The sequence below is a fragment of the Stegostoma tigrinum genome, chromosome 3, assembly GCF_030684315.1.
Source record: "Stegostoma tigrinum isolate sSteTig4 chromosome 3, sSteTig4.hap1, whole genome shotgun sequence".
In the NCBI taxonomy this organism is placed as follows: Eukaryota; Metazoa; Chordata; class Chondrichthyes; order Orectolobiformes; family Stegostomatidae; genus Stegostoma; species Stegostoma tigrinum.
Window position 1 is genome coordinate 78845303 of NC_081356.1, and position 25476 is coordinate 78870778.

The 25476-nt window shown below is 41.8% G+C and overlaps 1 protein-coding gene across 3 annotated transcripts in view; it reads right to left on the reverse strand.

Moving 5' to 3' along the window:
• Window positions 1–25476, reverse strand: part of mcc (MCC regulator of WNT signaling pathway) — a 166312-nt gene that overhangs the window by 65000 nt on the left and 75836 nt on the right. For all 3 annotated transcript variants that reach the window (XM_048526960.1, XM_048526959.2, XM_048526961.2), the window contains 4 exons: window positions 23524–23666; window positions 8151–8293; window positions 2023–2186; window positions 479–685 (listed from right to left, as the gene is read on the reverse strand). In XM_048526960.1, coding sequence (XP_048382917.1) covers window positions 479–685; window positions 2023–2186; window positions 8151–8293; window positions 23524–23666 — 657 coding nt within the window. The remainder of the gene's footprint in view (window positions 1–478; window positions 686–2022; window positions 2187–8150; window positions 8294–23523; window positions 23667–25476) is intronic.

Genomic DNA, 25476 nt, shown 5'->3' on the forward strand with positions numbered 1-25476 from the left:
TCATCTCAAGCAACATTCTGATGAATTTCTTCTGCACCCTTTCCAGTGCAATCACTTCCTCCTGATAGTGTGCTGACGAGATATGCACACTGCATTCCATCTGTAGCCTAACCGACGTTTTAGAAAGTTGTAACAAAACTTGCTCCACTATTTTACACCCCATCTAATGATGGCAAGCATCCCATATGCCTTCTTTGTCACTGTAAACCTGTGATGATACCTCCAGGGATCCACGGGTGGCACTGTGACTCAGAGATTAGGACTGGTGCCTCAACACCAGGGACCCAGTTTTGATTTCAGCTTTGGGTGACTGTGTGTGAAGTTTGCACATTCTTCCCCATGTCTGTGTGGGTTTCCTCCAGGAAACTTTTGCGAATTCAGATGAGAAACGTTCATTTACAGCTTCACCACATTCTCTGGCTCCATTTATTACTTGTTCACTCTACTGTAAAATTTGTTACAGAGCAAATATACTTGCCCTCCTACGCAGCCGATCTCTTTCTTCACGAATAGCATTCATAGTCGCCTTTGCCCTGTTCAGGTCATCTTCTTTGCTACACAACATTGCCGTGAGGCTTTCGTTTTCTTCCCGAAGAGCGGCTAGTTCCTTCTCCCATCGAGATCTCTCTTCAGAAAGGGTTGGATAGAAGTCACGTCCCAGTACACCCTCAATCTCCTCGACAGTCTGTTAATAATGTTAAATACAAGTACAAATGAAATGTACTTCAGTACTATAGCACAGTTGTTTTAATGTTAGCAATTTTTTTTCCCCTGAGTAACTACATAAAAATCAAATTTATTTGGGGTATGAGGATGAAACTTGACTGGGGAAATCCCTGCTTCTCCTTCATAGACCTTTCAAATCCACCTGCAGATCAGTTTATCTCAATGTGAAAGATAACATTTCTGGCAATTCACTGGCACCTTAGAAAGGCACAAATGTCAGTTAAGGTTACATGCTCAGGCTCTGAAGTAGGATCTGAAACCTACTGCCTAGTTCAGTAGGAAAAATGCTGCTGCAAGCAGACTGAATTCCAACATTAATGAACAGACAGAAAAATATATACGGTGAATACAGCCTAGCCCAAAACTCTCAGCTAACCTCTGAAAAGATTCTATTAAAAAATTCAGCACTTTATTACATTTTTCATGAAGTTCTCAAAAATCTCGCAGCAGAATAAAAACTCATTACACTCAGAAATTTGAGTCATTGACTTTATGAGATTGTTTTTGTTGTTTTAGCCAATGAGACTAAATGACCAATCAATTCGGTTTACATAATACTGCAAGACATTGAAATATTTGCTGCAGATCCAGAAGACAGATCTTTGGCATAATTACAGAACCATCACAGGGATAGACACTAGCAAAGTTTACATGCTCAAATAATTATGTACGATACAACAGAGGCAAGAAGGTTTTTAAGATATTATACACCAAGAACACGAAGACCATGTGTGATCAACAAGAGGAGCTATCTGAATGCCTGATGCAGTCTACAAGTTACAGGTACCTGAAGTAAAAGGAAACATTTTAAAAATTGCTCTCATTTTCCATACCCAAGTAGGAATGGCTTGTTCTGTACATTCAAGACATCAAAGGGAGATCAAATTGCCAGATTAACATCATTAAATTTTGTCATTTTACTTGACTGGTTGCTATTATTAATCTTTTTCTTGCTAATCAATCCATATCGTTCCTCCTTCTGACAAGTTGAACTGCTTTTATTTTGTTCCATTTAGTCAGTGGAACAGTTAAACAAATAATAGATAAATATTCATTTCAGCTATCTTTAATTTTTGCTCTGAGATGTGATATAATAAACAAACAAACAAACAAACAAGCAAACACTTCTGTCTGCCTAAAGAGTAAGGTGATTAATGGTGGATAAGATAAAGCTCAATATTTGCTTGAAGCTCGTTTTGCTCAACTAATGTTCAATGGAAAAGTTATGGAAGCAGCATGAAAGCAAGCAAAATTACATTCATGGCCAAAATATCGTTGAATCACATAAATGATTACCTTTATAGCTAGGTCACAGTGCTCACTGGCAGTGGTTAGTTGTTCAATGTGTCTGTCCACTTCTGCCACTGAAAGACTGCAACTGCTCTTCTTCCTTCCACAGACTACATTCTCAAGCCCAGTCAATACCCTCTGGAGCTCCGAGTTGAGGTCACTACAGTTATCTATCACCAGAAAAATGTATAAAATGTTCAGTTCATGATTACTGTTGATAGTTTGCATGAAATTCTGTTGGTATTTTTGAAGCTGTTACTAGAATTTGAATATGAATTAAGATTAAAGGAGGCAACGGTCTTGTGGTATTATCACTGGACCAGTAATCCAAAAACCCAGGTAACGTTCTGGCAATCTGGGTTCAAATCGTACCACAGCAGATGGAATTTTATGCACTCAACAGCTGGTGTGTTGTCAGCATCTAATTTTCCAAGTTTGTATGATTTTAATTTCAGGTTCAAATTTGGATCAGACAAGGATATACACTTCTACAGAGAATAGGACATCAAGTTATTCAACTAGAAGAGACATGATTGAGTGTGAACTAGATGTTATATCTGTTGCACCTTGTGTTTTACTGTTGTATAGTCAGAGGAGTTCGCTTACTATTTTTCAGTGTAGAATACACTAATAGCGTTCCAAAATTACCAAATAAATCAAGGGAAGCAAGAAAACAAATACAATTACTATCACTACAGAAAAAAATGTTATAGAAACTTCTGCAGCTAAAATCCTTTTATAAAAGATGCAACAGCAGAATATTTGGAAATGTATATTAGGATCAAGCAAAGTCAGCATCATTTCAGGAATTATTAGAATTCTTTGAGGAGGTAAAAGGATATATTTAGAGGGCAGCAGGGGATGCAATGTATTTGAGTTTTCAAAAGGCATTTGATTAGGTACCGCATATTGGGCTACTTAATATAATCAGAGATAATAAATGATGTTACAGACAGTATATCAGTATCTTCTAATGATCAGCTATTCCATAGAGTTGAGATAAGAGAGCACTTTCAGGATGGCAACCAGCAACTAGTGGAGTGACACAAGGATCAGTGCTGAGCCACATTTACAATATATATTATTGACTTTGAGGACGAAGGTGAATATACCATAGCCAGGTTTGTGATTGATGGTGCAAAAACACGTAGCAAACTAAGTGGTGAGGATGGCACAGAATCTGTAGGGGGAATATAGACAGGCTGAGTAGCTGAAAACCTGGCAGATAGGATAATGTGTGCATTTTTCTAGGAAAAAAAAGGAGGGGAATATTACTTAAAATGGAGAATGCAGAACAGAAGATTTTGGAGTCCTTGTCCATCAGTTACAAAAACCAAGCATCCAAGTTCAGCGGGCAATAGGGAAGGCAAATGGAATGTTGGCCTTTACTTCCAAGGGAATGGAATAGAAAGTTGGTTTTGCTAAAACTACATAAGGCACAGTCAGACCACAGCTAGAACAACGTGATGAGTTTTGTGCTCCTATTTAATGAAAGATAAACTAGTCTGATATCAGGTATGAAGAGACTGTCTCATTGAGAAAAGGTTGAGTAGGTTGGTCTGCACTCACTGGAATTAAGGAGAATGACAGACAACCTTCTTGAAACATGTATGATTTTTAGGGTATTTGCCAGGGAAAATGAGAAAGGTTGTTTCTTCTTGTACAAGAGTCTAGGACTAGACGGCATAATCTCCGAATAAGGGGCTGCACATTTAAGACAGAGTCAAGGAGTAATTTCTTCTGAGGGTAGTGAATCAGTATTTCTTTAATCGCAGAGGGCCGTCGAGGCTAGGTCCTGAAGAACATTCATGGCTGAAGACAATTTTTAATGAGTCAGAGAATTACGTTGAGGAATATCAGGTCAGCCATGATCTCGAATGGCAGAACAGGCTCAGTGTGCTAAATGAGCTATTTCTGTCCCTACACCAAATGGTCTAAACATCATCAGGTGTTTTAAGATCAAAAAAGGTTGCATGACCTGAACTTTAATTCACATTGTACAAATCAAACAGGAAACTTCCAATTACTTCACCTGGATTTTGCAGAGTTAACAAAATGTACACAGTGTGTTTTCTGATATACATGCATCAATGAACCTGAAGGAAAGGAAGGTTTGGTGCGTGCATAATGCTGGAGGTAATGGAAATGGCAGAGAATGATCTCTTCAACATGTACAGTGGTAGTTAAACTCCAGTAGATAAGAACCCTTTCATTGGTCTGGAATAGTGTGGTGGCAAGTAGGGAATAAACTAAGAACAGAAAAGCAGGAAGTGAGATCAGTCCAGATTCTTGTCAGCTATGGTATATTGTGTTTTTTTTTCTTCCACACCCTTGTACATTATTTCTATCCAAGTAATCATCAAATGCCCTCCTGAAAGGCTATTTGGGTTCAGGTAAGCCAATTTCCTGAAACTGAGTCAGAGAAGTAAAGGCAGGAGAAAAGGACCATGTGAATGTAAATGAAGGACACAAACTGATAACATAGTTAGTGCTGCCTCTAGACAATGATTAATTCTGACTGATTTGGAACTGCAAGCTGTATGGTGTGGCAGAGATCAACAATTCCAGTTCCTCATTTTGCAGTGTCCCTTGCTCTTTGGAACAGCATTGAACTTTCACTCAAAATAATATTTTGCAACAATAGGAGCAAACAATACTGACAATGATTTTAACAATATTGCCATTGTCAATTTGTTTTTAAGGTGACAAATATTGGTGATTCTGCTCTTTTCCTTTTACACCTCATTAGCAGGCATCATTACTGTTATTTTCCAATTAGTTTTCTTTTGACTTGCACCATTGTTTTTGTCATTTATCTCTTGTGTTTTCCACTCTTACCTTGCACCTGGGCTTATGTCTGAATGTTCCAATGGACCATACAACAGAATGAAAAAATGATGTACAAACAGGAAATTATGAAAACACTCAAATCAGGCAGTATTCAAAGTAGTTAATATTTTAGGTCAATGTCTTTTCATCAGAACAGACAGTCTGGCACGTGAGGGTTTTTATTGCAAACCGTGTTTTTATTGCAAATTCAAGTATTCACAGCAGAATCAGAGTCACACAGTACAGAAACAGATGCTTCAGTCCGACTAATCAATGCCAACCAAATTTCCCAAACCAAACCAGGCCCACTTGTACGTGTTTGGTCCATATCCCTCCAAAACCTTTCCTAGTCATGGAAACATCTTTTAAGTTATGTAAATGTACCTGAATCTACCACTTCCTCTGGTAGGTCATTCCACATACGAAACAGCCTGTGAAAAAGTTGCCCATCAGGTCCCTTTTAAATATTTTTCCTCTCATCTCAAAAATATGCCCCCTCGGGAAAAGACCTTTGCTATTCACCTTATCTATGCCCCTCACGATTTAATAAACTTCTGTAAAGTCAAACCTCAATCTCCTCTACTCCAGCTAAAATTTCCCAGCCTATACAGCCTCTTCCTATAACTCAAACCCTCCAGACCTCGCAACATTCTGGTAAATCTTTTCTGAACCATCTCCAATTTAATAACATCCTTCATAAAGCAGGGTGACCAGAACTGTACTCAGTACTCCAAAAGTGGACTCGCGAACATCCTCTAACATCACCTCATAACTTCTTTATACGCAACGGTCTGAGCAATGAAACCAAATGTGCTAAACATGTTTTTAACTACCCCCATCTTCCTATGACAAAATTTTCAAAGAACTATGTATCTGAACTCTTAGACAGTAAAATGTGAGGCTGGATGAACACAGCAGGCCAAGCAGCATCTCAGGAGCACAAAAGCTGACGTTTCGGGCCTAGACCCTTTATCAGAGAGGGGGATGGGGTGAGGGTTCTGGAATAAATAGGGAGAGAGGGGGAGGCGGACCGAAGATGGGGAGAAAAGATAGGTGGAGAGGAGAGTATAGATGGGGAGGTAGGGAGGGGATAGGTCAGTCCAGGGAAGATGGACAGGTCAAGGAGGTGGGATGAGGTTAGTAGGTAGGAGATGGAGGTGCAGCTTGGGGTGGGAGGAAGGGATGGGTGAGAGGAAGAACAGGTTAGGGAAGCAGAGACAAGTTGGACTGGTTTTGGGATGCAGTGGGTGGAGGGGAAGAGCTGGGCTGGTTGTGTGGTGCAGTGGGGGAAGGGGACGAACTGGGCTGGTTTTGGGATGCGGTGGGGGAAGGGGAGATTTTGAAGCTGGTGAAGTCCACATTGATACCATTAGGCTGCAGGGTTCCCAAGTGGAATATGAGGAGTTGCTGTTCCTGCAACCTTCGGGTGGCATCAATGTGGCACTGCAGGAGGCCCATGATGGACATGTCATCTAAAGAATGGGAGGGGGAGTGGAAATGGTTCGCGACTGGGAGGTGCAGTTGTTTATTGCGAACCGAGCGGAGGTGTTCTGCAAAGCGGTCCCCAAGCCTCCGCTTGGTTTCCCCAGTGTAGAGGAAGCCACACCGGGTACAATGGATGCAGTATACCACATTGGCAGATGTGCAGGTGAACCTCTGCTTAATATGGAAAGTCATCTTGGGGCCTGGGATAGCGGTGAGGGAGGTGGTGTGGGGGCAAATGTAGCATTTCCTGCGGTTGCAGGGGAAGGTGCCACGGGTGGTGGGGTTGAAGGGCAGTGTGGAGCGAACAAGGGAGTCACGGAGAGAGTGGTCTCTCCGGAAAGCAGACAAGGGTGGGGATGGAAAAATGTCTTGGGCGGTGGGGTCAGATTGTAGATGACCGAAGTGTCGGAGGATGATACATTGTATCCGGAGGTTGGTGGGGTGGTGTGAGAGAACGAGGGGGATCCTCTTTGGGCGGTTGAGGCGGGGGCGGGGTGTGAGGGATGTGTTGCGGGAAATGCGGGGGACGCGATCAAGGGTGTTCTCGACCACTGTGGGGGGAAAGTTGCGGTCCTTGAAGAACTTGGGACATCTGGGATGTGCGGGAGTGGAATGCCTCATCGTGGGAACAGATGCAGCGGAGGCGGAGGAATTGGGAATGGGGATGGAATTTTTGCAGGAGGGTGGGTGGGAGGAGGTGTATTCTAGGTAGTTGTGGGAGTCGGTGGGCCTGAAATGGACATCAGTTACAAGCTGGTTGGCTGAGATGGCGACTGAGAGGTCCAGGAAGGTGAGGGATGTGCCGGAGATGGCCCAGGTGAACTGAAGGTTGGGGTGGAAGGTGTTGGTGAAGTGGATGAACTCTTAGGTCTCTGTTCAACAACACTATCGAGGGCCCTACCATGAACTGTATAAGTCCTGCCCTTGTTTGTTTTACCATGATGCAATACCATTTATCCAAATCAAAATACACCGCACTTCAGTAGTTTGCTTTGGCCTAATTTTAAAATCTAGCCATTTAAAGCTCATTTTTCTTATGCTAAAGGCAACAGTGGTAAGTGTACTCCAGGGAGGAAGTCTACAAGAGAAATTGCATAATGGTGGACTTAACTTTTTTTTATTCATTTGTTTGTTAGATTTCCAGTGGATTTTCACTTTCATGAGGAAGCTTACGCCACCAGAGGATCTACACTGCTGAAGTAAAGAGGAATTTAAAAATAAAGACTCAGAACGCAGAAGGACACTATGAAAAGTTATGCATGACTTAGAAACTTGCAAAAATTGATGTAGTGAGGCCATCAAGGAATTTGATAAGAATGAGTAATTCAAATTTAAGATTGTTTTGACAGAGGACACTGAGACAGTGATGGCAAATGCAACATTGCAGGACATATTACAGGTTGCTGTGGAAGATAGAAGTGCATCAGAATTATAGAGTCCCTTTAGTACTGCATAAATATGGAGATGGTTGTATTTGAAGCTGTTCAGCTAACTTGTCATACTTCAATGTACAATTTATAGAGCAATTCACGACTCTAAAAATAACTTGTCACTCAACCAATCTTTTACTCCTGATTTTATGCATTCATTATCAAAGAATCTCATCACATTAATAGTATAATGTTATTAAAGCAATTTGTTGTTTACGCATGTTGGAAATTGTGCATTTTGTACAATACTTTGGCACGAAAGGGATCAAAATATTAAATCTATAAGCAGGCAGAATAATTAATTGCTGTTAAATCTAAAACAATGTGCACAATCAGTGAAATTTGGGAACCTCTGGAATAAAGCACTTTAAGGTACGGTCAATACTGTACCTATGTCCGCAGAGACCATCATTGACTGGTTCTCAGGCACAGATGCAGAGGTTTGATCCTGATCTATACTTCGAGCATCATCATTTGCCTCCTGTTGGCTGTGGCTAAGTTCCGAACGCAGCTCTGAACCCTCATCATCTTCTCTGTGGAAGAAACAAACCCTTTAGTACTGCACAAATATGGAGATAGTTGTATTTGAAGCTGTTCAGCTAACTTGTCAGAACTTCAAATATTTCTTACTTACAAAATCAAATGAAAAACATCTCGTGCTTCTGAAGAGAAAACACAATAATTCTAAATAAACATTTCAGTAACTATAAAAGAAAAAAAATGCACTTAACCATATCCATCTTGGGAACTTTACAAATTAATAAAAACATGCAAAGCTTTCCAGAGCAAACATCCAAGGTTTAAGTTTCACCAAATTCTCGCTCATTGGTTCAATTTGAGAGCTTATGTATTCCATCCTTCCTGCTTGCATAATTGTCCCCAGGTAATCATAGAACCACAAATGCTAACTGCACAGGAGGCCATTCATCCCTTCAGTAGTTATTTGGCTCACTTGACTGAACAATATTCAGCACAGATTAGATTGGTGTCAGCAGCACAGGGTTTCATCCCCATTTCAGCTGGGTGGTGGATTTAGGATCTGTTTCCTTGGCCTATCCATGGAGGAGATCACAGCAGTGTGGTTCAGGCCTGCCTTCAAACAGAAAACGGAGGAAGGAAAACCTCCAAGTCCAGATTATTAATATACATTGTGTAAGACAAGAATTCTCGTACTGTTCACTGGGAGGTCCAACGATAAACATTACACCAGTCTGAAAAACACTTTTCCTCACTACTTTGCTTGTTTCTATTCAGTCAGAGCAGTGTCCAGTTGCTATTCTCCTTCTCTTTCATAAGTCTGGTCTGCAGCTCGATATGAAATCCTTTTTAACAAACAACAGCAACGACACTACCCTTATCTACTCTCTTAGCTCAAAATTTACGAAAAAGTTAATGAATCATGTTTCCCCCAACCCCCAAAAATATCCATACCAGTTTTCCTTAATTAAACCGTATTACCCAAGTGACTACAGATGTCCCAAACTATTGTTTCTAGATGTTTCCCCTATCCTTGAGGTAAATTGACTTTGGTTACTCCTGGGAAGCATTACGTAAATCCATTACATACACAGTGGGATTACAATGCTCATCTCAGTGCCTGGGAGTTGACAGTCACATTATCAACACTGTAAAAAGCATTGTTGGACATATTTTCAGTGTCCCACTTGTCCACGTGCAAATTTATTCATTAAGTAATTTTGGCCATTCAGCTGGCTCACATGAAATTTAGTTTTAATGGAATGGCAGCAAATAGAATTCCTACTTTATCAACGTCTTTCACCCCAAACTCAAGTTCACCTGGACTGTCTCTTATACCTCTCCTTCCTTCTTGGACTTCTGTCTCCATTTCTGGTGACCACCTCGAAACTAATATCTATTTCAAGCCCACTGACTCCCACAGCTACCTAGGCTACATTTCCCTCTCACCCACCTTCCAGCAAGAATAAGATGCCCTACTCCCAATTCCTCCACCACCGCTCCCAAGTTAGGGCATTCCACACCCGAATATCCCAAATGTCCTTTTATTTCAAGGACTGCAACTTCCCCCCACTTCAGTGGTCAAAAATGATCTTGACCACATTGTTTGCATTTCCCGCACCGCTGCCTTCTCAACAAAAACAAAGGCAAAATTCCCCTTGTCACCTGGTATCACCCCATTAACCTCCAGATTCAATGTATCATTCTCCACCACTTCCGCCACCTGCAATCTGGCCCCACCACGAAGGATATATTTCCCTCCCTACACTATCTGCCTTCTGTAGGGCCCGCTCTCTCCACGACTCCCTTGTCCGGTCCACATTACTCACTAGCCCCACCACCCCCGGCACCTTTCCCTGCAACCGCAGGAAGTGCTACACCTGCTCCTTCACATCCCTTTACCTCCATCCAATGAACTGCCAAAAAACCTTTCATATCACAGAGGTTCACCTGCACATCTGCCAATAAGCATCCGCTGCTCCCGACGTGCCCTCCTTTATATTGATGAGACCAAGCAGAGTCTCAGAGACCACTCTGTACAGCACCTGTGCTCTACTCACAACAAGCAACACCTTCCTGTCACGAATCATTTCAATACCCCCTCCAACTCCATGGACAACATGTCCATCCTGTGCCTCCTCCAGTGTCACAATGACACCACTCAGAAACTGGAGGAGCGGCACCTCTTTTTCTGCCTCAGGAGCCTACAACCCAATGGTCTCATTGCGGACTTTACCAATTTCAAAACCCCCACCCTCAGTCTCAGCCTCATCCCACGACCAACCCTCCTGTTCATCCCCACCTTCTTGACCTGACACAACCTGTCCATCTTCTCTCACACTTATCCACTCCTCCAATCTCACTGACCAATCCCCACCACTGCCTACTTGCCCTCACCTATCGCTATCCCACCTATCTTTCCCAGCCCCACCCTTCCTCTTTCTATTTATTTCAGAGCTCCTTCCCCCTCCTTAATTTCTGAAGGATCCCGTCCTGAAACATCAGCTTTCCTGCTCCTCTGATGCTGCCTGGCCTGCTGTGTTCTTCCAGCTCCATACAGTGTTATGTCTGACTCCAGCATCAGCAGTTCTTACTATCTCCGAATTTCGTTTGATGTTTTTATTGAACAAATCAATCTCTCAAACTTCTACAAATTATGTATGCTGTAGAACTTAACAGTGAGTAATATAATAGGTTGTAAATCATTACCACTAAACTGCAGATCTAGCTACCACTCTACTCACCCTTCGTTTTCCCAAAGCACCATCACTCAACCCCATTTCCTTCCGGTACAGCTGTTACTGTTTCCCAACACGGCCTCGTACTATACTGACTGACTGCAGTTTCCTAGCTGAAGTTGCTTTTGCTGTCTAGTCAGAAAACAGTGTTCTTACAGTTTGTTATTGGGTCACACTTGTTAGATCATGTGCTTATACATCATACTGCAGCAATTTCAAATCTAGTTGCCTACATCAAATGTGCTTCTGCTAGTTAAAATTTCACCAAATCTTATATTTCAAGAGATTCCATTTTCTTCATTTCCTTCTCTCCATTTAGATGTCAACATCTTTAAATTCCTCTTCATGTGTCTAATCTATCTCCATCAATCCAAGAGACACCAGTAAATTTCATTTTCTTTCCTGCTGAGCTTTATAGTTCATGCATCTGCACCATCTCTTTTACAACATTCAGCTTTTTTCTTGATTTCATTTAGTTTCTTTCTAGCCTGCTTTCCATTTATTTTTACACAGTTCTACTCATCAGCATTAATATTTTGGTCCATTCCTCATTTGTTTCTTTCAAACTAAAATATTTATCATAGATCTCATAAGATCCCTACAGTGTGGAAACAGGCCCTTCGACCCAACAAGTCTACACCAACCCTCGGATAATCCCACCCTGAACCACCCCGCCCAAAACCCACCTATGCTACACATCCCTGAACACTACAGGCAGTTTAGTACGGCCAATCCACATAGCCTGCACATCTTTGGACTATGGGAGGAAACCGGAGCGCCCAGTCATGCCCTCTTCCTGAAATCAGTTCCTCCTATAATCTTCCCCTGTGTTATTTACATTTTATCTATAGTAAAGAGCTCATTGCCCGTATATTATAAAGGAATAAACAATAAAATCAAATCTATTCAATTCCGTAAGAAGTAGCACATAAAACTACAATACACCAAGAGGCTTGTATAACTATTTGGAAAAGGAAAATGAATGGGAAGTTGCTGGAAGAATAAATTTGGAGTTGACAAATTAAAAAATGTCCTCAAGCAGTGCATGAACTTGGAGTAGGAGGCCATTTTTCTCAGAGTTAGAGGAGATTTCATGTCTGGTTGGATCCTTACTTTTATCATTTACAGGCCACAGGGAAATTGGTACATTAAAAAAATTGATAGTCACTTTAAAAACCTATCCATTTCAATACAAAGAGTGTAGTCACAGAAAAGATGAAAACCCTAAAAGATGCAAAAACTTCAAACGGAGGATGAATATGCAACAAAATTTTCAAAATGATTAGTCTCTTTACACACTGTATCTACATGAGCAACAGGAATTCTAGCTCAGAAATAGCTAAGCAAATTAAATGACTGGTGTCAATCAGATAATTTCTGAAGGTTAAAAAGGCAGAAAACAAAATATGAGAAAGGAGTATTCTAGGAAGCAGATTAGTCAACCAAGGTTCATCAGGGAAGTTACGGATAGCATCAACATGAATAAAAACTACAATGTGGCAAGGATTAGTGCTAAGTTAGAGGATTGGGAAAGTTATAAAACCCAGCAAAGGATTAACAAAAAACACATGGGGAGAAAATAAAGTTTGAGGGTAAATATGCAAGTAATATCAAGATGGGCAGCAAGAGCTTCTTTCAAAATGTAAAGAGAGGGGCCCCTTAGAGAAGCAAGTTGGAAAAATAATAATGGGAAGCTAGGAAATAGAAAAGAAGTTGAACACATTCATTGCATCAAAATTCATGGTAGAAGACAACAATATTACTGAACAATTCAGGGGCAAGAGAGAGGGGCAGTAAAAATAAAACAATAAATATAAGAGAAAAAGTACTCAGGAAGCTAAACAGGCCAAAAACTTTTAAAGAGATAATAAAATGTGAGGCTGGATGAACACAGCAGGCCAAGCAGCATCTCAGGAGCACAAAAGCTGACGTTTCGGGCCTAGACCCTTCATCAGAGAGGGGGATGTTTTTTTAAACCTTCTCAGTCTCTTGGGATTCAAATTAGGATATAACAAATCAAGAATCCTTTATTTGCATGTCAGAAACACAAAAGACTAAAAATCAGAAATCTTTTTGAAAGTGGACCCAAACAGATTTGTCGACAAGTTGAGTTTGGGCCCCTTTGGGAAAAAAAACTTTGCTTGGCCCAAACAGACCTAAAAGAGAAAACTTTCCCCCCCAAAGTATCTCAACAGACCCAAACAGACCTGTACAGTTCAGGCCCTTTCAAAACAAAAGGAAAGACCTGAATGTTACAGGCATATTAATTATGTGACTGAATTATTAAATCCTCTCTCAAGTCGAGTCATTTCTAAAGTTTCTAAACACATAATAATGATGGAAGAAACCTTTAACAACAGGTCATACTGTAATCCCAAGGTCCTCAACATACAGACTTCTTCAATGCATGAAGTGTTGATCAAAGCTACTCATGGTAAGTGCATTTGAAAACAGAAACAATCCTTTTATTGGAAAAGCAGTTTGCGCCAAGGTTTACGCATAAAGGGCTCCAAACCTGTAAAGGACGTAGCTCCATTGATAGTGGATGCACTGGTAGGAATCATCTAAGAATCCTGAGATTAACAGTGCCAGGATTGGAAAATTGCCAATGTAACAACTTTGATAACAAGAGACAAAAAACAGAGTTCCAGGTCAATTAGCTCGGCATTGGTCAGTGGGAAAATGTTAAAGTCTATATAAAGGATGTCACAGCAGAGCATTTACAAATACATAATTGGGGCAGAACCAGAATGGCTTCATGAAAGTGAAATCATGCCCAACAAGTTTGTTAGCGGTCTTTAAGAAGGTAACAAGTAGGATAGGTAATAGGGAAACAGTAGATATGTGTATTTCCAGAAAGAATTTAATAAAGTAGCACTCATTAGGCTACTTAAGAGCCCTTAATGCTGGAAATACCACATGGCTTTGGATACAGGATTGGATAACCAACAGAAGACAGAATTGGAATAAGGAGATGGTAACTGGTAAATAGTGGAGTAACACAGTGATCAGTGCTGGAGTTACAATTGTTTAAAGTATACATAAACAATTTGGGTTAGTGAAGTGAATGTACAGTAGACAAGTTTGTCAATAACACAAATAGGTGGGAAGGCAAGTGGTGAAGATGACACCTAGAGTCTGCAGATGGATACAGACAGGTTAAGTGTGTGGGTGAAAATTTGGCATATGGAATACAAATGTGGGAAAATATGAAACTTTACACTTCTGCAAAAATAAGAGAGATGAATATTATTTAAAAGAACAAAGACAGCAGAAAGCTGCCTCACAGAAAGATTTCCGAGCGCTTATGCATGAATCACAAAAAGCTAAAATACAAGTTAGCAACAGGAAAACCCTATGGAAAGTTGGTCTTTATTTCAAACGGAATGGAATACAAATATTGTGAAGTTTTGCGAACACTGTCCAAAGATCACACCTGAAATAATGTGAACAGTTTTGGTCCCCTTATCTGAGGAAAAATATATTGACATAAGAGCCAGTCTAGAAAAGCCAGTCACAGAATCCCTACAGTGCGGAAGCAGGCCATTCAACCCATCAAATCCAGACCAACTCTGAAGAGCATCCCACCCAGACCCAGCCCCTACCCTAGACAATTTGGGCAATTTAGCACAGTCAATCTACCTAACCTGCACATCTTTGGACTGTGGGAAGAAACCGGAGCACCCAGAAGAAACCCACGCACATGTAGGGAGCATGTGCAAACGCCACATGGAGAGTCACCCATGGCTGGAATCAAACCCAGGTCCCTTGCATTTTGAGGCAACACTGCTATGCACTGAGCCACCGTGCCGCCCCGTGGATGATCCAGGGTATGGAGGGTTCATCTTATGAGGGATGTTTGAGTAATTTGGGGTTTGTATTCAATACAGTTTAGAAGAAAATGATTTTTAAGAGAGCTTGACAGGATAGTTACATTGATAGTTCCACTTTTGACAGTATCTGGGACTGGGGACTAATGTCACAGTAAGGGGTCACGTAGTTGGGATAGTGATAAGGGAGAATTTCTTCGCAGTGTAGTCAACGTACGGATTTCTTTATGGCTTATGGCTGTAGAGGTGCAGTGTTAAATATATTCAAGGTTGAAATAGATTTTTGATCAGGAAGGGAATCAAGGTATATGGGAATGCCCGGAAATTGGAGATGATGATTATAGATCACCCAAGCTCTCACTGAATGACAGAGCAGACTTGATGGCCTAGTTTTGCACCTATGTCTTACGATCTGACGGAGTCACTATATTTCTTTCTAACTGATGCAACTGGGAAAACAGCTTGACAAGTACTGACAATTATTTTGTAAGTGTTAATTATTTGGCATTTGGAGATACCAATAGATTATGAACAACATAACAGGAAGCGAGCAGTAAGACAGAAGTAACGACAAATTAACTTGTGCAACTCTCCAACAATATTCAATTACCAACGAAATAATAACAATGAATCAATCAACATTAATTAGAAAGAAATCCTAGCCTGACAAATTTGTTCTTCAACTCAAATCACTTGGCAGTCCACGACTGTAGAAAACCCCATGATGTGATGTGCTTCAATTCAAATGCGTTATGAAATTCAATTCAGGAAAAGTGAGAGAAGTGCTTGGTCAGGACAGACACAGCAAGGGAATATATGGTAAACAGGAGGACTCTGGGAAGCACCATGAAACAAAGGGACTTGGGTGAGCATGTCCACCAATCCCTTAAGGTCACAAGACAGGTAGATAAAGTGGTTCACAAGGCATATGGGATTCATGCCTTTATTAGCCAAGGCATGGTGTTTAAGGGGAGGATGGTGATGCTGGAAATGTATAAAATGTTGGTTAGGCAACGTCAGCAACAGTGTGCGCAGTTCTGGAATCCAAGCTATAGGAAGGGTATGATTACACCGGAGAGAGTGTACAGGGAGCTTTATGAGGTTGTTACCAGAGCTGGAGAATTTCACAATATGAAAGTAGTAAAGTCTCAATGTGGACTTTACTAGCTTGAAATTCTCCCCACCCCCAGCCTCATCCCATGGTCAACCCTCCCTTCCATCCCCACCTCCTTGACCTGTTTATTTCTCTTCCACCTATCCACTCCTCCCACCGCACTGACCAATCCCCACCACTGCCTACCTGCACTCACCAAACGCCATCCCACCGGGATCATCCATGGGAGGGGGAGTGGGAGGGGGGAGAGATGAGGGAGGCAGGGAGGCAGGCAGGAGAGAAGACAGACATGATTGAGATGTATAAAATTATAAAAAGGGGCATAGACATGGTAGACAGGAATAGACCTTTTCCCCTGATGGGGAGACCAATGACCTGGGGGCATAGATTTTAAGATAAAGGGCAAAGAGGTTTAGACGGAATGAGAGAAAAGGTATTTGTTTCCAGCCAGAGGGTGGCAGTAATCTGTAATTACTGCCTATAAAGGGTGGCAGAGGGAGAAACCCTCATAACATTTGACATAACATGATGTAGGATTTAGATGTACCCTTGCGATGTCAAGGCATACAAAGCGAAGTGCCAAGTGTCAGAAAACGGGATAAGAATAGGTGAGATAATGGGAACTGCAGATGCTGGAGAATCTAAAATAATAAAGTGTGAAGCTGGATGAACACAGCAGGCCAAGCAGCATCTCAGGAGCACAGAGCACAGAACAGTACAGCACAGCACAGCACAGAACAGGCCCTTCAGCCCACGATGTTGTGCCGACCATTGATCCTCATGTATGCACCCTCAAATTTCTGTGACCATATGCATGTCCAGCAGTCTCTTAAATGACCCCAATGACCTTGCTTCCACAACTGCTGCTGGCAACGCATTCCATGCTCTCACAACTCTCTGTGTAAAGAACCCGCCTCTGACATCCCCTCTACACTTTCCTCCAACCAGCTTAAAACTATGACCCCTCGTGTTAACCATTTCTGCCCTGGGAAATAGTCTCTGGCTATCAATTCTATCTATGCCTCTCATTATCTTGTATACCTCAATTAGGTCCCATCTCCTCCTCCTTTTCTCCAACGAAAAAAGTCCGAGCTCAGTCAGCCTCTCTTCATAAGATAAGCCCTCCAGTCCAGGCAGCATCCTGGTAAACCTCCTCTGAACCCTCTCCAAAGCATCCACATCTTTCCTACAATAGGGCGACCAGAACTGGACGCAGTATTCCAAGTGCGGTCTAACCAAAGTTTTATAGAGCTGCAACAAGATCTCACGACTCTTAAACTCAATCCCCCTGTTAATGAAAGCCAAAACACCATATGCTTTCTTAACAACCCTGTCCACTTGGGTGGCCATTTTAAGGGATCTATGTATCTGCACAACAAGATCCCTCTGTTCTTCCACACTGCCAAGAATCCTATCCTTAATCCTGTACTCAGCTTTCAAATTCGACCTTCCAAAATGCATCACCTCGCATTTATCCAGGTTGAACTCCATCTGCCACCTCTCAGCCCATCTCTGCATCCTGTCAATGTCCCGCTGCAGCCTACAACAGCCCTCTACACTGTCAACGACACCTCCGACCTTCGTGTCATCTGCAAACTTGCTGACCCATCCTACAATCCCCTCATCCAAGTCATTAATAAAAATTACAAACAGTAGAGGCCCAAGGACAGAGCTCTGTGGAACGCCACTCACCACTGACTTCCAGGCAAAATATTTTCCTTCTACTACCACTCGCTGTCTTCTGTTGGCTAGCCAATTCTGTATCCAGACAGCTAAGTTCCCCTGTATCCCATTCCTCCTGACCTTCTGAATGAGCCTACCATGGGGAACCTTGTCAAATGCCTTACTGAAGTCCGTATACACCACATCCACAGCTCGACCCTCATCAACTTTTCTAGTCACATCCTCAAAGAACTCGATAAGGTTTGTGAGGCATGATCTGCCCCTCACAAAGCCATGTTGACTGCATTTGATCAAGCCATGCTCTTCCAGATGGTCATAAATCCTATCCCTCAGAATCCTTTCTAACACCTTGCAGATGATAGACGTGAGACTTACTGGTCTGTAATTGCCGGGGATTTCCCTATTTCCTTTCTTGAAGAGAGGAATTACATTTGCCTCTCTCCAGTCCTCAGGTACGACTCCAGTGGAGAGAGAGGTTGCAAAGATCTTCACAAGTGGCGAAGCAATTGCATTTCTCGCTTCCCAATGCAGCCGAGGACAAATCTGGTCCGGGCCTGGCGACTTGTCAATCTTAATGTTTGACAAAATTTTCAGCACGTCAGCTTCCTCTATCTCTATCCATTCCAGCATGCACACCTGCTCTTCAAAGGTTTCATTCACTACAAAGTTCGTTTCTTTCGTAAAGACAGAAGCAAAAAACTCATTTAGGGCTTCCCCTACCTCCTCAGACTCCACACACAAGTTCCCTATGCTATCCCTGATCGGCCCTACTCTTTCTTTGACCATTCGCTTATTCCTCACATAAGTGTAAAATGCCTTTGTGTTTTCCCGGATTCCTTCTGCCAAGCCTTTCTCGTGCCCCCTCCTGGCTCTCCTCAGACCATTTTTGAGCTCCTTCCTTAGCTGCGTGTAATCCTCTCTAGCTGAACTTGACCCTAGCTTCCTCCACCTTATGTAAGCTACCTTCTTCCTTTTCACAAGAAGCTCCACCGCTCTCGTCATCCAAGGTTCCTTTATCTTACCCCTTCTTGCCTGTCTCAGAGGGACATATTTACTCATCACTCGCAACAACTGTTCCTTAAACAGTCTCCACATGTCTATAGTTCCCTTACCATGGAACAATTGCTCCCAATCCATGCTTCCTAACTCATGTCTAATCGCATCATAGTTTCCTCTTCCCCAATTAAATATCCTCCCATTTTGCCTAATCCTCTCCTTCTCCATAGCTATGTAGAACGTGAGGCAGTTATGGTCACTATCACCAAAATGCTCTCCCACCACAAGATCTGATACCTGCCCCGGTTCGTTTCCGAGCACCAAGTCTAGAATGGCCTCTCCCCTCGTCGGCCTGTCAACGTACTGAGTTAGGAAACCCTCCTGAACACACCTTACAAAAACAGCTCCATTCAAATCTTCTGCTCGAAGGAGGTTCCAATTAATATTGGGAAAGTTAAAGTCACCCATTACAACAACCCTACTACGTCCACACTTTTCCAAAATCTGTCGACCTATGCTTTCTTCAATCTCCCTGCTGCTATTGGGGGGCATGTAGTAAACCCCTAACGAGGTGACTACTCCCTTGCTGTTCCTAATTTCCACCCATACTGACTCAGTAGGCAGATCTTCCTCGACAATGGAAGCTTCTGTAGCTGTGATACCCTCTCTGATTAGTAGTGCTACACCCCCTCCTCTTTTTCCCCCCCTCCCTATTCTTTTTAAATGTTCTAAACCCTGGAACATCCAGCAACCATTCCTGCCCATGAGAAACCCATGTCTCTGTTATGGCCACAACATCATAGCACCAGGTACTGATCCATGCTCTAAGTTCATCACTTTTATTCCTGATACTCCTTGTGTTAAAGCAAACACACTTTAACTGATCCCTTGGTTCCTTCCCAGGAAAATCCTTCCCACTAGCTGGTCTACCTCTTGCTATTGCCTCACCTGCATCAACTCACCCCTCCAGTATACAGCTCAGGTTCCCACCCCCCCGCCATACTAGTTTAAACTAGATGAAGGGTCTCGGCCTGAAACGTCAGCTTTTGTGCTCCTGAGATGCTGCTTGGCCTGCTGTGTTCATCCAGCTTCACACTTTGTTATCTTAGAATAGGTGATTTTTTTTTGGCCAATGTAGACTTGATGGGATGAAGGGCTTTTTTCTACACTGGACCTCTGACTTTATGCATTCCACATGAAAAATTATTTACCAAACTTGAAAACGTGGGAGATTCATAATAATCCTTTATGATAAGTACGGTTCATGATAAGAAAGCAGGTTAAGGGCAGAAAATTAGCAGTAATTAACAAAGCCGTGTTGGTATGCAATTGAGGAAGTAAGTAGAGTAAACACAGAACTGTGGATAACAGAAAATTTCTGAAGAAGGGTCTAGGCCCAAAACATCAGCTTTCCTGCTCCTCTCTGAGGCTGCTTGGTCTGCTGTGATCATCCAGCTCCACACCTTGTTATCTCAGATTCTCCAGCATCTGCAGTTTCTACTAATTCTGAAACAGAACTGTGGATACTGGAAATCTGAAGCAAAAATAGAGTGATAGAGAAGGAGAGCAGGTCTGGCAGCACCTGCACTGAGAAAACATTTAACATGGAGCGCTCAGTGACTCTTCATCAGATCTTAAGGTAGCTGGGCAAGTGTGGTGTTGCAATGGAGTTGGTGTGATGCTTAGGTGGGTTGGGGATAGAAGATTCGAGTAGATGTAATAGGTGGCCAGAAAGGAGGAGGACAAAAAAAGAACAGGAACAGGCACACAAAGAGATTGCTGATATACAGAGAGAATGATAATAGCTAGGTTAAACTCAATGTTGAACCCTGAAGGCTTAAAGATACCTAGCCAGACGATGAGAGGTTGTTCCTACAGCTTGCGCTGAGCTTTGCTGGAGCATTGCAGTAGACATGAGACAGAAATGTTGACGTGTATACCCCCTGCATTATGTTTCTACTTCTCAGTGTACATTTTTACACTGATTATGTAAACAACTGGTCCCATAGGTGCTGGCTAATAAAATGTTTGCTATATTTTGCTTCCAATTTCCACTCTGCTCTCATCTTTACCAATTCTAGGGATAAGCTGGCAACCAATATCCATTAGAAAACTTACCAACTGCCACAGTTGCCTTGGCTATATATTCTCATATCCTGCTTCCTACAAAGGACTCCATCCTGTTTTCCCAGTTTCTTCATGTGTCACATCTTTTCTCATGACGCCACCTTTTGCATGAGGGCCAAAGAAATGTCAACGTTTTTCCTCAACAGACAATTATCCCACCACTGCATTTGCAAGGGCCCTCAGTCACGTCAGATCTATTTCCTGAACTTCTGCCCTCACCCTTTCCCTCCAATCCCAACACGATGAAAGAGGCCTCACTTTCAGCCCACCATTCTCCGCATCCTACGGATCATAAGCTGGCATTTTGGTCGCCTCAAGTTGGATACCAGCACCCGAGCTCTTCCTCTCTTCTCCCTTGTCAACATTTTGCAGGGCCCATTCCTTCCAGGTCCATGCTTCCTCTATTTCCCAACACTTTCCCACACCCGTACAGAACCCTCCCTTGTAATCTTAGAAGGTTCAACACTTGCCCATTTACCTCCACACTATCCAACGTCCCAGACACATGTTGTAGGTGCAACGGTGATTTACTTACACTTCATTTAATCTAGTCTGCTGAATTTTCTGCTCAGAACCCTCTACTCTGGGGAGATGAAATGCATGACCAGGTGACCACTTTTGCTAAACACCAATGCTCAAGCCAAAAAAATTACCACAAGCTTCCTGTTGCCTACCATGCACAGCCACCAGGCCAACATTTCAGTCTTACATTACAGCGCTCCAATATTCAACACAAATTGGACAAACAATACTTGATTATGTAAGATGCCTTCGCAGAATCAACTTTCAGGATTTAACATTATGTTTAACAATTTCAAAACACAAACAAACACTCTCCCTTGTTTGTTTCCTTCCCCAACACTCCTTTGCTCTGTCCCATATGGACAGCTCCAAACACAGCCAACCTGTTTCAAATATTTACACTTCTCATCAGCACATCACCCAGCCATTATTTCTCTCTCGATCAATCTTTTTGTTTACTCTGTTCTTTTTTAATCTTTCTCTAGGCACCTTCTCCATGCGCTCAATTCCAATCCAACTCATCACCCAGCATCACACCAGAATATAAGTTCTTCATATGCAGTGTTTGAAATGTGGGGCAACTGGAGTTTAGGGATGGTAGCTGTAGCATGAACGCCTGACCCAGTAAGTACTGCTGAGCATAAAAGCTGCATTAAGAACAGTGCTATGCAGGTGAATGCATAATTAACATGGAGTATAGTGCAGGATTAGAATCAGAGACGTACAATGTAGAAAAAGACGACCTTTCAGTCTATCTCGTCCATCTAACCAGATATCCTCAATTAATCTAGTCCCATTTGACGACATTTGGTCTACATCTCTCTAGATCCTTCCTATTCATATACCCATCCAGGTGCCTTTTAAATGTTGTAATTGTACTCGCATCCACCACTTCGAATGGCAGTTTATTCCATGCAGAGAATCGTGCATGTATGAAAAAGTTCCCCTTAGGTCCCGTATATTGTTTAAGGGAAGATGCCAGGGCTAATGGACAAAAACCTTCCTCTCCAAGATTACATTTAGCCAACAGGAAAATTCAGAGTGACTCATAACCCATACAACACTGCATTGAACTATAGTCCTTTTCATAAACAGTCCGGGGTGTGCCCAACTTTCCACAGGTTTCTATAAACACTTTTTGACAAATTCTAACTTGTAGCGACAGTCTGCGGATGCTTTCCTCAATTTCTGGAGACTTTCTTAAATCCACCACCCGCAGTAAAGCTTGCTAGATAATTCTCTTCTCCAGCCATGTCTAGTCAAACCTCCCAGGATCTTTAGACAGCTACAAGATGCATCTCTTCTTGATACACCTCCCTCCTGAATCCAGCTGTGGTAACTCAAAGCCAAAAAGTTTCCTTTTTCTGCTGACTACGCAGAACCTGCTGTCTGACTTTATATTCATTGTTTTGCAGCATCTTTGTAATTTGACCTCAAAAATGGCAACAAGATGCTACATTCAATGCACAGTGAATTAGTTATCATTCATCCCAAATCCATTTTGTCTTTAAACAAAGTGTATAGTTTGGAGCACATCTGTTTATACCCCAGTATCGTCATTTTATTCTGACTTTGGGACACTCTATCCATTTATTGAAAATTTAGACTCTGCTGCCATTGTTTCCAAGTGTAAATACCTTGGTTCTTTCACCTGGTTAAAAAAAAACACAGCCCGTGATCTCTAACAAACAAACTACCTTGATTTCTGAGGAAGGGACACTCAACCCGAATCGTGAATTCTGATTTCTCTTCGCGGATGCTGCCAGATCTGTTGAACTTTTCTAGCACAGACAACAGACCAAATGCCTTCTCCTCCAACGCTATAACCATTCTTCAATGGATCTTATTTATCCTGTACAACTTGAATACTATACAAGGCCTTGATTCTCTGCAGGCAATATTATTTGAGATCGTGATGTAATGAGCAACCACATGAAACATCTAGCAGTGGAAACAATGATATTCAGACTTTATTCAAAGTACTGGTTACCAGCAAGTCTAAATAACTTGCCTATCTGTACAAGAACGCACAACTCAAACTCAACACACAGCCTTGAATCATAAAGGCAAACAAGAGGAATGGGGTATAAAAACAAGTTAAGTCTCAAAATCCAGGTACCAGAAATAACAAATCTTCACTTCCAAACAAAGCATCAAATGCACTGAATGTTAACAAACCATTAGCAATCTCTCGGCTTAACCAAATAATAAACGCAGCCCTAACACGAGATGAAATTGACAACTCATGTTTTACATGACATTCAAATTCAGCTCACCTTATATTTGTCCCCTGAAGCCTGTCAATTTTCTTATTTAATTCTGCAATTATACTGTGAAGCTCAGTGATACGTTCTTCATAGCGCAGAGTTGCCCTTTCCTGAGTTTCTTCATGCTCCCTCATTAGATGAGACTGTTCACACTGAAAAGAAAATTAACACAGCTGGGGAAAACTTGAAACAAAATCATCATTTTCTTATCTACAAGTAGGTGTTAGAAATACTCACCAAAAAAGAAAGCATCTAAGGAGATGCTCTCAATATTTATGAAGCATCTGGGTAAGCACTTAAAATACTAGGGCATTGGCATCATCTGGAGAAGTATAATAGAAATGGGTAATGGTACTGAGGGATATGCTGGGTCACAAGTTTGCAAATTTTGGTTGAATATAATTCTTCTTTTACCCACAGTGCCTCAAAATTTCCATTTATGAGATGTTAAATATTTTCTGAATCGCTCTCATTCAGCACAATGGCAGTGCCATGCAAATAAAATCATGCCTACTGCACGAAAGGGTTGTTTTTCTTTTCTTTTTTTGGCGGGGGTGGGGCAGAATTTCATCTCCACACTGACAATGTGGTAGTTTCTCCCAATGTCATCATGGAGAAATCCAGCAGCAAATTTGCGTTGAATAGAGAATCCATCCCTTAACTTCCCTGAGAGGTCACTTCCCTCAGTTTATGTGGAGCCTAACATGTCAGATGTCAGATATTCCATGTTATTTTGATGGAAGCTGCTTGTGCTGTAACGAAAGCTTAGACTGCTAGTATGGGTAGGGATGGTACTGTTTAAAAGGACATCAACGTAATCCTTCAATTGTTCTTCAACACACAGCACAAACCTATATTCCTCTCAGGTTAACAATGCTCCACTTGTCATTCCTAGTGCCCTTTCTGTTAACTACAGCTCGCCAAACTTAACAGCAACAACCCATTCCACTTGTACTTCCTCACTGGACTTTAGCAGATTTCCATTACCAATGCTGCAATTACTGGAGAAATTACAGGGAGAAAAGGTACCAAGGAAATGCACAAGTACAATTAATCTATATTTTTACACATGGTCATCACTGAATTTACCAATTTAGATTGGAATGTGCATTTTGTTGCTGTTGTTTTTGCATTGTCAGAAAGAGTGCCATGTAATTATCAGCAGTGATGGCAGAACAAAGAACCTGGGTCTGTTGGCAAACATGAAGGATGCAGTCACTGGTATCATTATGGGTTTCTTCTTCCTGGTCTCCCATTTCTTGTTCCTGTACATGTCTCTGCTGCACAAATGAGAAACTCAAACAGGAAATATGTTTGCTATGAGCTTTCAGATTTACTAACTCTGAAATCCCTGGCTAATGACAAACCAAGAGCATTCACTCCTTCTACTGAGGATGTACAGTGATAGTGGCATGTACTATAAACAATATACATTACAGCAAATTGTCAAAGTTTCTTTGACAGCATTTTGCAAACCAACAACTTCTGTCACTTACAAAGCTCAAGAGCAGCTGACGTATGGAAACACCTGTAAGTTCCCACCAAGCTGACCATGACACTGACTTGGGGCCATATTGTCGTTTTTCCATGACACCAGGTCAAACACTTATCATAACATCACTGAAATTGTATCTACATACCATTCATTCGAGTCGGATAAGAAAGCAACACACCACCACCTTCACAAGGACAATTAGCAACGGCTAAAAATTCTGGCCTTACTAGTGAAACTAGTTTTAAGAATGAACAAGAATAAAGTGTCTAGGAATCAATGGCACCCTGAACCATGGGGAAGCCTGCAGACCGTTTTATTTGCTTCATTTCTTTTTCTCTGGCAAGACAGAATGCAATGAAGTTAACCAGTCTGTATGTGGACAAACTTAGTGCAGCAGTGGAGTGTGAACTAAGATGTTGCTCATCTCTCCAGTAGCAGCCTAGAAGGAAGCAGGAGTTCACAAATTT